Raw genomic sequence first — 14,849 nt, 5'->3', positions numbered from 1 at the left:
CCCTCTCCCTTCCTCTCTAAAGTCGATGAAAATATATTTTTTAAAAAGGGGGAGGGGAAAAAGGGATGGGCCTGCTCTGCCACATGGCCTGTCACATGGGGGACAGAGTGGACCTGGAATATTGTTCTGAACCCCGCCTTTCAAAAGGACAAACCTAAGCAAGAAGGCATATAGAGCAGCAGTTTTCATCTCATGGCACACATGAACTGACTTCTAAAATTCTGCAGCACACCAAAAAATATAGTCTATTTTTTGCTGATCTTCCAAAAAAATTGATATCATTTTGATGCATTTACACCAGACGGCTATTGTTGTGTCGGCTGTTGTCATTTGTGTGTGTGTGTGTGGAAAAGCAAGCAATTTATTAGCCGCAGCAAAGATATCCTTAGGACAGTGAAACCAAGGAGGGCACAGAAGAAGCAGGAGAGCCGAGGCTGGGCTGCCTCAGCTCACTGGGAAGTCAGAGGAAGGGGGGCAAGGGAGCCTTGGAGACAGACTCAGGGGTTAACCCTGGATGAGCTGCCACTACCCGTTGTTCCCCTGGTGGCAAGTCTCAGGGGCTCACTTCGAGGTGAGGGGGGAGAGCCGAGGCTGGGCTGCCTCAGCTCACTGGGAAGTCAGAGAAAGGGGGGCAAGGGAGCCTTGGAGACGGACTCAGGGGTTAACCCTGGATGAGCTGCCACTGCCCGTTGTTCCCCTGGTGGCAAGTCTCTCGGGCTCCTTTCCACTGTTATGAATCGTAATGTAAATATCTGATATGCAGGGTGGTCTTAGGCGACCCCTGTGAAAGGGTCATTCGACCGCCGAAAGGGTCGCGACCCACAGGTTGAGAACCGCTGGTCTAGAGTAGAAAAGTCCATGGAACTGGGGGTGTTGGTTATGGAGAAGAGAAGTCACCAGGGACAGGACTACCCTTCATGTCGTTTCTGAAGGGCTGTGATGGGGGAGAGTAGACAAGTGACGCTTGTGTTTAAGCTACTCATCCATTCAGGAGGTTCAGGGCTCCTAGCCATTCTCTATTTAGGGAGTGGATGGAGCCGAAACTTGAAAATAGTAGCACCCTTGCACCTTTCCTCCTCTCTTTAACCTGGCCAGTTCACATCAGCCTGGCCTCACCTGCCCGTCTGTTAGTTTCATAGAGAAATCTGTGTCTTTCTGTCTGAGGCTTCTTGCTCTCAGATGGGAAGGGCTGCACAAACGCCTGGGCCCTGCCAAAGCTGGTCAGTGGGGGTATTGTTTGCTGTGGACGGAGCTGTGTGTGACAGCGGGATCCGCTGCTGGTGTCTGGTGCCGTATCTTCTTGAGGAGGGTAAATCTGGTAACGCTCCCCGGGTGCAGCCGTGGCTTCTAAAACGGGATGTGTAGGTAGGTGTGGGCAGCTATAAAGACCCAGCGTGCTCAGGTTCGGGGAGAGCACCGGCCTCCAGGACGTATGAGCCGCACGAAGACTCCCACAGAGTTCTCAGGGGTTCCCGAGGGCTGTGCCCGTCTGTCGGCAGCACACACATGCTTAGGGGTAAGCACGCACTTTTGTGCTGGAGGTGCTGGTGAACTGGCCCCTGTGGACAAGCCGCTTTTCCCTAAGTGTCAACTTGACGAAACGTCTTCCCTTTTCAGTCTTGAGAAGCAGGTTGGGCCGTAGATCCCTTTAACTCCATCTCATACAACTCGGGTCGATGAAGGACTTTCCATGCTGGCCGGCTCTTCTCTGGCCTCAGGTTTCCGGCCTCCTGCCAAACAGCACAGGAATCCATTGGTTCTGGTGTTTCCCCTGTTCCGGCCTCTGAGGCAGAGTCCCTGTCTTCTCCCTGAGGAGGGAAGAGAAAGCGAGCTTCCCCTGTGCGCCCCGACCTGCACTGTTTCCCCGGCTTCCACTTGCTCAGAGCAAAGCCCGAGGAGTTGCTTCCCTTGTATCGAGTGCGTTGTGAGGCGGGTGGCTGTCTTTCAGCATCCTCCTAAGGCCTGTCTAGCTGCTGGAGAAGTAGGCCGGCATAATGGTCTGTGCCTGACTAATTCTCACCAGTGTCTTCCTTCTGCCTGGCACCCAGGGCTTTCTGGATCCCTTGGGAAGCACTGAGCCCTTTGCTTTGCCTTTCCAGAAAGCCATTGATCTGGTGACAAAAGCCACAGAAGAGGATAAAGCCAAGAATTACGAGGAGGCGCTGCGGCTCTACCAGCATGCGGTGGAGTATTTCCTACACGCTATCAAATGTGAGTCCCACCCGGGCCCTCCCAGGCGCCAGGCCCCTGCGAGGAGTGTGGGCACCTGGGGCTCACAGGGCCCCTCTCCGATCCCCTTCTGCAGATGAGGCTCACAGCGACAAGGCCAAGGAGAGCATTCGAGCCAAGTGCATGCAGTACCTAGACCGGGCCGAGAAGCTGAAGGATTATTTACGGAACAAAGAGAAGCACGGCAAGAAGCCCGTCAAAGAGAACCAGAGTGAGAGCAAGGGGTGAGTACGCAGGCGGGGAGGACCCGGCCAGGACCCGCGAGCATGTGCCCTGGGCCTGTGTTGCGGTCGCTGTGGGTGCTAATGCGGCCTTGGACTGTCACGGCACCTTTGTTTTGGGGAAGTCTGCTCACCGCAGCCCAGAGCTGCTTTCGCCAAGCACTTTACAGAATACTTCTGGGTACACTGCGGCACTAGGCCTGGATGGGGAGCCAGCGTGGGGAGACTAGCCTTGGATTCTGCAGCCAGACTCTTGGGGTATAACCTGGCTCTGCTGCTTCCTAGTCTTGTGACCTTGGACACGTGCCATGGCCCCCTGTGCCCTCGAGTTCCTCGTCTGTAGGAGGAAGATAATGGGGCTTCCCTCTAAGGAGCAAATGAGATGATGGGGTGAGGCCCTGAGGATGGATGCTGGTGCTCAGTGAGGATTAAATAACCGTCAGCTGCTGTTGTCATGGGAGTTAACATCTTCATCTGACTGATGAGGCTACAGACTCCGAGGTTCAGAGGTTGTCATGGTCACGGAGCTGGAACTTGATGGAGTTGGGACCCATACCCGGGGCCTGTGTTTCTGATTCCAAAGCCAGGGTTCCCTCTGCAGTTTCTCTCCTCACGTCTGTGGTTTGTCCACCATGGAGATTCTGGTTATCTGAGCACAAAGGCCGCTGGGTGCTGGAGGGAGGGAGGATCCTGGGCAGGGAGTCTGCGTAGGAGAGCGGTGGGTGCTGTGTCAGCTGTGCCCCAGAGGTGGGAGGCTCTGCTTCTGGTGGAGAAGGTTGCCTGAGTGAGAGACACACCGAGGAAGGGGCAGGAGGCCAGACCTCCAAGGGAGCTGCAGGAGGTGTGAGGATGGCAGAGCCCTCATGTCCGGACGGATCTGCCAGGCGGTGGGGGCAGTGACTGTGTTCCTTTTCCAGGTGCTCCTCTGTAGACTTAAGAACACTGACCTTGCCCTAGCTCTGTGGTCGGCAAACTCACAAGCCGCAGTTTGCCGACCACTGCCCTAGCTTGTTTGGCTCAGTGGATAGTGTCGGCCTGTGGACTGAAGGGTCCCGGGTTTGATTCCAGTCAAGGGCATATGCCTGGGTTGCAGGCTCGATCCCCATCAGGGGGTGTGCAGGAGGCAGCTGATCAGTGATTCTCTCTCATCATTGATGTTTCTCTCTCCCTCTCCCTTCCTCTCTGAAATCAATAAAAAAATATTTTTTTTAAAGAAGGCAAAAAACCCAGACTGACCTCTTCTCCAGGTCAGAGCCACTTGTTGTCTGGTTCTGAGTCTGTATGAGAGGCCAGTGAGGGCTGTAATTACCTGCCTTGCCTGGCTGCTCTGTTTTCCCCTCTTTTTAAAATATATTTTTATTGATTTCAGAGAGGAAGGGAGAGGGATAGAGAAACATCAATGATGAGAGAGAATCATTGATTGGCTGCCTCCTGCAGGCCCCCTACTGGGGATCAAGCCCACAGTCCCGGCATGTGCCCTGACCGGGAATCGAACCTTGACCCCCTGGTTCATAGGTAGATGCTCAAACACTGAGCCGGCCCTGGCTGCTCTTGAAGTCCAGCCAAAGCGCATGTCCACCACCAGTCTCTAGAAAGAGCGCATGTGTCTCTTATTCCCTTAATGAAGAAATGAGGATGGGTCATGAGAGTTTCCTGGAGGATCCATTGTGGTCCCTGAATGTGCTCGGGGACCTGTTTGTGGGTGTCTCCTCTGTTGAGCAGGAAGAGCATCCCTTTACCCCTCTGCTGGCAGCAGAGCCTGGCCTCGCCCTGAGAGCCTCTTACCAACCTCCGGCTCTAACCTGTCATCTTCTGTCTCCTTTCCCAGCAGCGATAGTGACAGTGAAGGGGATAATCCAGAGAAAAAGAAATTGCAAGAACAACTGATGGGTAAGAGGCTGGAGGCCCCATGCTGTGGGAGCTGGACATGAGGCCCTCGGTGGGTCCGGGCTCTGGATCAAAGGCTCTGCCTCCCTCCGCAGGGGCCGTCATGATGGAGAAGCCCAACATTCGGTGGAGTGACGTGGCCGGGCTGGAGCTGGCCAAGGAGGCCCTTGAAGAAGCTGTCATTTTGCCAATTAAATTCCCACACTTGTTCACAGGTAAGAGCTGAGCCTCTGTCGGCCCCGATGTAAAATACCAGGCTTCTGAGGGAGCAAGCTCAGGGCTCCCGCTCTGAGGCTGTCCAGGGGCAGGTGGTGACTCGGCTCCCCTTGCCCTCAGTGGGCGAGGCCTGGCCTCCGGGGGCTCCCACTCAGGAAAGGCCAAGGCCTGCCCGTTGCAGTCGTCCAGCCCTTGGCTTCTCTCTGGTGTCGGAAACACCTTTATAACTAGAGCTTCACTGACTGTCCCAGTGGGCGGGCGGGGTCAGGAACCAGTGCCAGTCAGTGTCACTTTGCAAGGTCGCGGGGTCATGAGCCAGGGCTAAGACAAAGCCTGGGCAGTTAACTTAGTGCCCTTCCTCCTTTGCTCTTAGAATCCGTTGTCCTGTAGAAGTCATTCCTGACCGTATTTACAATGACCGAGGCCCATCTGCGTTCTTGTTCCCCTGCCCCAGTCAGAGGAAGCTCACCCAGTTTATTCTTTCTTGCAGGCAAGCGTACCCCTTGGCGAGGGATACTGCTCTTTGGACCCCCTGGCACTGGGAAATCCTACCTGGCCAAAGCGGTGGCAACAGAGGCCAACAACTCCACCTTCTTCTCCGTGTCCTCCTCGGACTTGATGTCTAAGTGGTTGGGCGAGAGTGAGAAGTGAGTCAGCACCAGGCCCTTCTCTGCTGGGTCCCCGGCGTTCTCTGCTGGTGGTCCGCTTCCTGCCCTTGGAGTCACCGCCCAGAGGAGCTGCTGCTGGATGTCAGGGAGGAGGGGTGGGGGTAGACTGATCAAGACCCTGAAATTGGGAGGGCACTTGGGAGAGGTGGGTCTTCATGAAGGGAAGAGAAGGCACCCCAGTAATTGGGTATCAGGTGGGTATCCTCTGTTGGGGACTTTATGTAGTTAGTGTATTCCCCACACCGACTCCCAGGTAGCAGATGATGAAACAGGAAGGGAAGTGACTTGTCTTAGGTCCAGAGCTAATGGATGGGGAAGGATGCCCGGCTTGCCCTTCCTCTGGGTGCGGTGCTGCCGGAGGATTTGTCACCACCGTTTTTTCTGAAATCCAAGCGTGACTATCGTCTTGACCTCCTCGTGGCAAGGGCAAGAGAAGTGGCGACTGGGACCCTGGCGGGGCATGTGTGTGAGTGTCCAGGTGCCAACCCCCTTTTTCGCCTTCACAGGCTAGTCAAGAACCTGTTTGAGCTGGCCAGGCAGCACAAGCCTTCCATAATCTTCATCGACGAGGTGGATTCCCTCTGCGGATTCCACAATGAAAATGAGAGCGAGGCTGCCCGAAGGATCAAAACAGAGTTCTTGGTCCAGATGCAGGGTGCGTGCGGGTCCTGGGTCTCCTCCCTGGTCCTCGTCCACCTAAAGCCAGGCCAGGCTTCATGAGTTAGCTGCAGCTGGACCTGCTTGCCCTTGGGGCGGAGGGAAATCTCAGAGAAGCAATTCTCAGTTCCATCTCCTCAGGCCTTCATTTGGAGAGGTCCCTGGGCCTTTGGCCACCGCCCCCGCCCCTCCGAGGCCGGCAGGGCAGCCGAGCTCTTCGCTGCCACTAAGCCAGTTAGGGTCCGTCCCCCCCACCCCCCTACCCCCGCTGAGGTGGCACAGGGTGGCTCCCGTTCAGGACACACAGCCCCGGAGGTCCTTCCCCGCAGGTTCTGACTGGCGGTTGCGGGTGCTCTGAGTCAGCGTCTGCTTCCCTTTGTCCACAGGAGTGGGGAATAACAACGATGGGACTCTGGTTCTTGGTGCCACAAACATCCCCTGGGTGCTGGATTCGGCCATTAGAAGGAGGTGAGTGCCCGGGAGGAGGAGGCAGGGTCTTTGTCCTGACCGGTCTGGAGGCTTCTCCCGCCTGCGTGGTGAGCAGCCGAGTGCAGCAGCGCTGTGAGCCCGCGGTCCCTCTTCATTAAGACTCCCCCTCCGTCTGCTCTCAAGTCCAGCCGTGTGCTTGGCTCTCTAGGTTTGAAAAGCGGATTTACATCCCGTTGCCGGAAGAGGCGGCCCGCTCCCAGATGTTCCGGTTGCATCTGGGCAGCACGCCCCACAGCCTCACGGACGCCAACATCCAGGAGCTGGCCCGGAAGACGGAGGGCTACTCGGGCGCAGACATCAGCATCATCGTGCGGGACTCCCTCATGCAGCCCGTGCGGAAAGTCCAGTCGGCCACACACTTCAAAAAGGTGGGTGAGCCGCAGGCGTTGGGTAGCAACTGTCGCAGGAAAGGGGACAGCCGCCGGCACGCGTGGGTCTCCTGGAGCACCAAGGGCAAGTGCAAATGAACCCTTTGGCTGCAGGGCCCGGACAGGGTTGTCCCTGCTCTCCCCTCCCCTGCAGTTCTTCCTGCCCGACCATCTCAGATTGTGTGAGCCGAGGGGACAGCACCGTGGTCCCCGCTGCCACCCCCGCCGTCAGCACTGCTGTGTGTGGTGGGTACAAAATCCCACCCCGTAAGGAGGAACTCCGTTCACACAGAGGGTCTCTGTCAGGTGGCTGCCAAGGGTCCTACTGTGCACCTGGCCTCTCTCTAGGTGCTAGGGAGACATTTGTAACTGACTACAGCAGACAGAATCCCTGCCCTCCAGGAGCCTCTTCCAAAGGGTGAGACAGTGAATAAACAAAACAGATCCATTTCTCAGAGGGTGGCGAGGGGGATGCTGGAGCAGGGAAGGGAGGTCTGAGATTTGGGGGCAGAGGGGCAGGTTGCACTCAAAGGATAAGCCACACTGGGTGCCATTCAAGTTGATGAAGGTGAGGGCATGAGCCTTCAGACACTTGGGAGAATGTGCCAGTGGAGAGGTTGCAGGTGGAAAAACATTTTTGATGCCACTACGTTGGTGGTGAGATTTGAGTGAATGAGGAAGAGGAAGGGATCAAGGCATTTGGGGCCACACAGTGAGATTCTGGAGGACAGTGGCTGGAATAGCATGCCCTTCACCAGCCTCTGAGTCGGACTTAAGCCGCTGGGACCGCTCGGCCTGAGAGTTGTGAAGGAGCCTTTCCCTCCTCAGACTAACGACCTAGAAAGCCAGGCTTTTGTTCACACCCTGCCCTCACCTTCTCTTCAGGACTCGGAAACCTGCGGTGTCCTGCCCCTTCTCCAGAAGCCAGCCATCACACTCCCGTTTCTTCCAGGTCTGCGGCCCTTCCCGCACCAACCCTAACATCATGACCGACGACCTCCTGACCCCGTGCTCTCCAGGGGACCCAGGGGCCATGGAGATGACTTGGATGGATGTCCCTAGTGACAAACTCTTAGAGCCTGTGGTTTGCATGGTAAGTGGCCAACTGGCAGAGAGGACTGCACAGCCCAGAAAATGGAGGGCTTGCGTCCAGGAATAAAAATGAGCTTCTTCCCTTTTCTGTTCAAGGCTGTTGTGGCTCCTAAACAGAGAATGGCCTTTGGGGCTGAGTAGCTGGGGCTTCTGCTGTTAGACGCAGTCCTCACTCAGTCCCAGGGTAGGAGCCGTAGCATTAGCATTTATTTTCTTCTGCAAAAATAGTAAAAGCCAGCCCTAGCCGGGTTTGCTCAGTGGATAGAGCATTGGCCTGTGGGCTGAAAGGTCACGGGCTTAATTCCAGTCAAGGGCACGTACCTCAGTTGCAGGCTCGATCCCTTGCCCCAGTTGGGGTGCGTGCAGGAGGCAACCACTTGATGTGTCTTTCTCACATAGATGTTTCTCTCTCTGCGTCTCTCCCCGTCCTTTCCACTCTGTCTAAAATTCAATGGAAAAATATCCTCGGGTGAGGATAAAAAAAAGAAAATAGTGCCCGAACTGGTTTGGCTCAGTGGATGGAGCGTCGGCCTGTGGACTGAAAGGTCCCAGGTTCGATTCCGGTCAAGTGCATGTACCTTGGTTGTGGGCACATCCCCGGTGGGAGGTGTGCAGGAGGCAGCTGGTCGATGTTTCTCTCTCATCGATGTTTCTAACTCTCTATCCCTCTCCCTTCCTCTCTGTAAAAAATCAATAAAATATTTTTTTTAAAAAACAGTGAAGGCCAGGTGATCGACGGCCTCATTCCACGGGTTTGGCTTGTTTTGTGCACAGAAGGAACCAGCAGATGCCTGGCAGCCTGCTGTGATTTGATGCGGTTGCGCAGGCAGCCTCCCCTGGCTAGTCCTCACCCCCTTATCGTGGTGTTGCCCGTTCTGCATGGCAGGTGTCTGCCTTTTCAGCGGGTGTGGGCGTGCAGGTAGAAAGCTGCTCCCGGGAGTTAGATGGCGGGAGCTGAGGTTCCCTGGGGCTGGCAGCAGGCCCACCTGGAACCGACAGAAACTGCCCCGGAGGAAGAGCATCTCTCAGGGGAGGCTTTCAGGCAGAAGCCAGGCTGCCAGAGGGAGATCTGCATTTGGGGCTGGCGCTGACCTCCACCCTAGACTGCATGGGTCTGCGACGCTGGGAGGCCGCGGACGTGAGGCCGGCCACTCCTCAGCCGCATGCTTTTGTCTTTGCAGTCGGACATGCTCCGGTCTTTGGCCACCACCCGGCCCACCGTGAATGCAGATGACCTCCTGAAAGTGAAGAAATTCTCAGAGGACTTTGGACAGGAGAGTTAAAAGCTTTTCACTCTGGTGATGGTGACGGAAGGAGGTTGGTGGCGGTAAATTCATGCACTCCTCATGTCGGTGGCCAGACAGGCTGCAGGGCTCGTCCTAAAATCACTCCGTGTCCCCTGGGCTGTCTGGCCGCCAGCCAAGGAGCAGGAAGGAAGGGGCTCCCGGCCGCAGAGATGCAGAAGCACATCCGGCAGCGGGTGGAATACTGGCTCTTCCTACTTCCTCCTCCTCTTCTGGAAGCTCACTACTCCTTGTCCTGACACTCCATGTTTGTTTTTAAAGCCTTTTTTGTTCCTCTAAATTAATGCTGCTTGGATTTTCGTCTTGTTTATAAATAAAGTCAAAATCACCTGGAGCATCACGGAGTGGGAGCAGCCGAGCAGTGGGGTTGGTGCAGCAGACCTGCGAGCCCCCATGGCCCGTTCCTTTTAGACCCAAGTGTCGCTCCTTGTGAACTGAATGACTGACGCCCTGGAACCCCAGCCCAAGCTGTGCCTGCAAAGGCCAAGAGTAAAGCCAAGCCATCCGCACACTCCCAAGTCGCACACTCCCAAGTCGCCATCCCTGTTCCTCCCTGCAGGAGGAGAGGGGTCTGTGAACACCAAGCTGTGCACGTCAGAAGGAGTGAAGGCAGTCAGGCGGGTCTCACTAATGCCTCTTCCCTCTGAATGTGAGAACATGAACCCAGCCACCGCCCGGGTCCCTGTCCTGGAAGTGGGCTAATAAATCCTTTTCCCTTCTTGAGCCACCTGAGTGATTTTGTCTTTGACTCTTGGGCTCTTGGAAGGTAATGCTTGCTTCCATTAGAAAGACCTAGTTTTCTTTAAATGTCAGCATTGTTCTAAGCCCTTTGGATACATTAACTCATTCAACCTTCCACTGTGCCGAGGTCTATATACCAGTCAGGTTCCTGAGGCTGTCTTCCCCCAGGGCCTCAAAAGTGTGGCCAGGGGCGTTTGAGGGACTTGGGCAGTTCTTCCCGTTGTCCAGCCTCCCGATCAGAGTCTCAAACTGGGAGACCTGTGGCCAGATGTGGCCTGCAGCTGTTTGGTTTGCTCTGCTGCCAACATTTAAAACTCAAGAGTAGACACAAAAATTCAGGTTAGGTAATGCTGGGCCTGTGTCCCCAGGAGGCCACATAACAGCTGCAGCCGAGCAGGGGCGGCCCTATTCAGTTGCCACATGCTGTGCGTTCACCGTCCCCAGGTGGCCCGCTCACACATTTGCATCGCCTGCCTGGCCCGTTTGACTTTGTCAGACACCCGAGTCTCCAGGCTGGCAGCCCTGGAAATGCTGTCTGACGGAGCAGATGCAGTAATGGCTGTCAGGTTGACCACGAGATATGAACATGCAGAAAAGTCCTGGCACGGGTTGTTCAGCCTTCCTCCTCCGTCCCCCCTCCACCCCCACTGGAGTCTTCAAACCCGGATGGTCCAGAACTGAGTATGTGCCAACTCTTAGATCGTGTTAGCCTTGCACTGTGGTGCTCCTTTCATCTGGTTAGGAATGTCTGCTGAATTCAGCTAATTTCTTTCCCTTTTTTTTTTCCTTTTTCCCCCCAGCTAATTCTTTTTTTAAAAAATTTATTTTATTGATTTTTTTACAGAGAAGAAGGGAGAGGGATAGAGTGTTAGAAACATCAATGAGAGAGAAACATCCATCAGCTGCCTCCTGCACACCTCCTACTGGGGATGTGCCCACAACCAGGTACATGCCCTTGACCGGAATTGAACCTGGGACCCTTTAGTCCGCAGGCCGACACTCTATCCACTGAGCCAAGCCGGTTAGGGCTCCCCCAGCTAATTCTTAAAGTGTCTGCTGAATTGAGCCTTCTGACCTCATTTCTATGTATCTGGAAGGCTTGGGCTTGGTGCTCCTCTCCATTGCTACTGAGTTAGCCTCGCTACCTGGAGCGCCAGCCAGCCTGACCTCCAGATGACACTGCAGCAGCTGTGACTGGAATTCTTGTTACTTGCTCTGGAGCTCCCACATATACACTTCTTGGTTAGTTATGTGCTCTCAGCCAGCCGTTAAGTTTGTAAATGCTGGACTAGAAGCCAGGATAAGACACTGCCCCTGCCTCTACTGTTTTATTTTAACTTTGTGTTTAGTCGTATTTTATTACTCTACCTCCATTACCTTTACTTGAATCAGAAGGTCCTTGCCCCCCCCCCCACCCTTTTTTTAAACCTGCTTCCTCATTTCCTCTGCTTGAACACCTAGACGAGTCACAGTTCATCCTCAGAGCTGTAGTCACAGCTTTCACAGACACCCCGAGGCTGAACTAACTCGGACTGATGCTGTGGCCTCGGTCTCCGTTAATCATGGCGCATGTGTGCAGAGGAATTTCCTTCCCTAAATGCTCCCTCTGAAATCCACTGCTTCCCTTCCTGGAATTCTGTTCTAAACCTTCTGCCTACATTGGCTTTCACTGTGGAAGTCGATTTCTAAAACTCGGCTCCAGGTGCAGATTTGTGTGTGTGGTTTTGTGGCTAATATATCTGCCTCAGGTGGAAGAGATTGTCTTCATTGGAAATGCAAGGATCTGCCTTGGGGTTGTAGTGTTTTACTAAGAACTGTTAACCTCAGGGCTCTGTATGGAGGCATCCGACTGTTTGTTTTTTTGTGTTTTTTTTTTAAATATATTTTATTGATTTTTCACAGAGAGGAACGGAGAGAGATAGAGAGTTAGAAACATCGATGATGAGAGAAACATCGATCAGCTGCCTCCTGCACATCTCCCACTGGGGATGTGCCCGCAACCCAGGTACATGCCCTTGACCGGAATCGAACCTGGGACCTTTCAGTCCACAGGCGACGCTCTATCCACTGAGCCAAACCGGTTTCGGCCGACTGTTTGTTTTTTTAATTAATTTGAGAGAGAGGACAGGGGAGAGAGAAACTGACTTATTGTTCCACTTATTGATGCATTCATTGGTTGCTTCTTGTATGTGCCCTGACCAGAGTTGGAACCAGCAACTTTGAAGTATCAGGATGTTGGTCTAACCAGTAGAGCTACCTGGCCAGGGCCCAGAATGTTCTGAGGCCACTCTGCAGCAGTCTCTGAACATTGTCTGAGGGAAAGGGGGTCACTGAATTCTAGTTTTTCTAAGGACATGTTTTCAGTATTGAGAGCTTTCTACAGACTTCCCCAATGGCTGAGTGCCTACCTTCACCTCGGGGTAGTGCTAAGTCCTGTTCCTTCCAGAGTTTAATGCACAGAGAGCCAGTTCACTTTTCCGTGGCCACTTAGGCCGCCAGACTCAGCCTGTTTAGAAAAAGCCGTTAGGAGAGTTCTGTAAGGAGGGTTCGTTTTATTAAAGATGGAGAAGCCATCATTCATTCTCTCTAAACAACTTACTGGACTTCTTACTACATGGCCACTTGGACTTTGAGGACTTTGGTAAGAGTATTAACGATGCAAAACAACATAAAAATGAGGTAAGCCAACCTAAAGAAACAAATTCCTTCACCTCTGACAACATAAGGTTAAACACTGGTCAGTCATCATGAGGCTAATTTATTTTTCCAAAGTAAGTGTGGTGACCAGGAAGCGCAAGTTCTTTCTACTCAAATTGTGACGGGAAGAGGCTCATTGGCCTCCCCCAAAGAACAAGCCAAGTACCAGCTGCCCAAGAAATCTCAGCAGAAAAGTCCTCCCCAGGTCTGTTAAAGGTGAAAGGCCTAAACTACCTGAATGTGCCAATGTGTGTGGGTACTCATTTATTCTAATACTAGAGGCCCAGTGCACAACATTCATGCACTGGAGGGGGAGGGGGGCTCAGCCTGACTTGCACCCTCTGGCAGTGGGACATCCCCCGAAGTGTCCTTAGCACTGCTGCCAAGGACGGAGAGGCTCCCACCACCACTGCTGCGCTCACCAGCTGTGAGCCCAGCTTCTGGCTGAAGAGCGCTCCCCCTGTGGGAGGGCACTGACCACCAGGGGGCAGCTCCTGCACTGAGCGTGTGCCCCATGGTGGTCAGTGTGCCATAGCAACTGGTCATTCTGTGGTTTGGTCGATTTGCATATTAGGGTTTTATTATATAGGATTCTCAGAAGACACTTCTATGAACTGGGGCCATTCTGCCTGTGTTTACTTCCACAAGCACACTGGTGTCCAATGCAAAGGACTTGAGGTAAGACACACAAATCCTTTGTAAAATAAGAATTTGGTAAATAAAGCCAATCACAGCCTTAACCTGCATTTTTGAACACAGCTTTCAGATATTCTGGAACTACATTTATTACCAAATCTTGGCTTTGGGAATAGATGGCACAGGTCTTACGAAGTCGTATCTACTGAGAGTGGTTATTGCCCCACTCATCCTCCATACAAAATTATCAGGATATGTCCATTCTTTTAGGGGAGTTAGTTTTCTTCTCAAGTGAAAGGCAGTATTTTATAGCTCAACCTGGAGCAATCGTTTTTAACATCTTCCTCCAACTCAGTTTGGCATGCTTCGGAAGTCCACTGTTTTGTGTCGGAGGCAAGTCAACGCCAAGTGAGACAAGCCTGGCTCAAAGCTGAAGTGTCTGTGTCCTGGTTTTCCGAATCCTCAGGAAAGGTTTAGTCATTCACCTCCATCCAGTGGATGTTTGTAAATGTCTTGCTATCCATTTTGTCAATGAACAGGCAGCCCTGCAAGTGGTCCATCTCGTGCTGGATGATGCGCGCTGCCCACCCACTGGCCTGCCACACGACCTGCTCTCCTCTGGGGTCCAGCCCTGCAAAGGAAGTTACAGTCTGGGTGAGGACATGCTGGACTGCAGCACTCTCAACCTCCTTACCACCTGCCCTTGCCCCTGGATGTTCCTGTTCACAAGAGGCAACATCAGAAGGGAACTCGGCACCTCTTATCCTCCTAGAAAAGGTGCCCCACGTCCGCCAGTTACCGAGTAGTCAACTTAGTTCCCAACTCTAACAGGCAGGTTGCTGGGCTTCCTATGTGATCTTGCTGATAAGGTGCTTCTCTCCTGAACACTCCTCCCGCCTCTGAAGTATTGCTGTTTGCTTTCGATTCCTAACACCAAGTACTCCAGCTTGGTGCAATATAAAGTAAGGGAGACCACTGACTTTGACCCTCAGGGCCCAAGTGGCTTGCTCAGGAGGAACAATCATCACAACCCCAGCAAAGAACCACATTCCACAAACATCCTGGTATGACAGGCCGGGAATGGGTGTCACCTTCACCCTGGGCTGGGCAGGGCAAGAGGTCCCGTTCCTCCCGCTCCACATGACAGATCTAATCCGGGGCAGAAGAGCGTGTGATAGACAGAGTGGGCCAGGGCACAGAGCAGAGGACCAGCTGTAAGGAAACAGCGGCACCGGGCCATCCTAACACCCCCACTCTACCTCCCACACGGCTCCTCCACTTGAGCTGGCTGTGCCCCAGTCTGTTAGTCCTGCGTCCCGTCATTTCCCAGATCCTGTCCTTTGTTCACGCCGGAAGGTTCCGCTGATCAGCCCTCAACGTGTCTGCACCGGAACTGGAGCTTTACAGAAACTTTCCAGGGATCCGAGGCCGCCGCCTCCACAGGCAGAAGAGACACAAGCGCTTCCCCAGCCGCCCCAGGGTCCCTGCCGCCCCGCACCTGAGATCTGCACGGCCTGGAAGCGGGGCACGTAGGCCAGGAAGCCGGCGACGCTCTCGCAGCCCTCGGGGAACGTGACCAGGCGGCTGTCCAGCACCCGCAGGCTGGGGTTCACGAACACGCGCAGGGGGAAGGGCTCCATCTGG

At 54.0% G+C, this 14,849-nt stretch overlaps 2 protein-coding genes across 2 annotated transcripts; one reads left to right on the top strand and one right to left on the bottom strand.

Annotated features, from left to right (window-relative positions):
• Positions 1 to 2,015: 2,015 nt before the first annotated feature.
• VPS4A (vacuolar protein sorting 4 homolog A (S. cerevisiae)) lies at positions 2,016 to 9,854 on the top strand (the record flags this gene model as incomplete). The annotated part of the gene is made up of 10 exons (XM_015561782.1): positions 2,016 to 2,211; positions 2,306 to 2,453; positions 4,279 to 4,340; positions 4,433 to 4,552; positions 5,044 to 5,200; positions 5,728 to 5,876; positions 6,265 to 6,346; positions 6,516 to 6,735; positions 7,688 to 7,828; positions 9,009 to 9,854. Coding segments are annotated over 10 exons (1,377 nt in total), but the record flags the coding sequence as incomplete, so codon positions are not given.
• A 3,457-nt stretch (positions 9,855 to 13,311) lies between these two features.
• Positions 13,312 to 14,845, bottom strand: PDF (peptide deformylase (mitochondrial)). Its single transcript, XM_006760356.1, has 2 exons — positions 14,704 to 14,845; positions 13,312 to 13,836 (listed from the first exon to the last, which is right to left on the bottom strand). Exons 1-2 carry the CDS (start codon positions 14,843 to 14,845, stop codon positions 13,679 to 13,681), a joined length of 300 nt encoding a protein of 99 aa, XP_006760419.1. The 3' UTR covers positions 13,312 to 13,678.
• Positions 14,846 to 14,849: the final 4 nt, after the last annotated feature.

This window comes from Myotis davidii, unplaced genomic scaffold (assembly GCF_000327345.1).
Source record: "Myotis davidii unplaced genomic scaffold, ASM32734v1 scaffold1437, whole genome shotgun sequence".
Lineage (NCBI taxonomy): Eukaryota > Metazoa > Chordata > Mammalia > Chiroptera > Vespertilionidae > Myotis > Myotis davidii.
The sequence above is the reverse complement of the archived record's forward strand: the minus strand, read 5'-3'. Positions and strand labels throughout refer to the sequence as shown.

Excerpts from the sequence above, each read along its gene's own strand:
- PDF (XM_006760356.1), bottom strand. The coding sequence starts at position 14,845 with ATGGAGCCCTTCCCCCTGCGCGTGTTCGTGAACCCCAGCCTGCGGGTG. Across the intron at positions 13,837-14,703 it reads CCAGGCCGTGCAGATCTCAG|GGCTGGACCCCAGAGGAGAG; the intron begins GTGCGGGGCGGC and ends CTTCCTTTGCAG.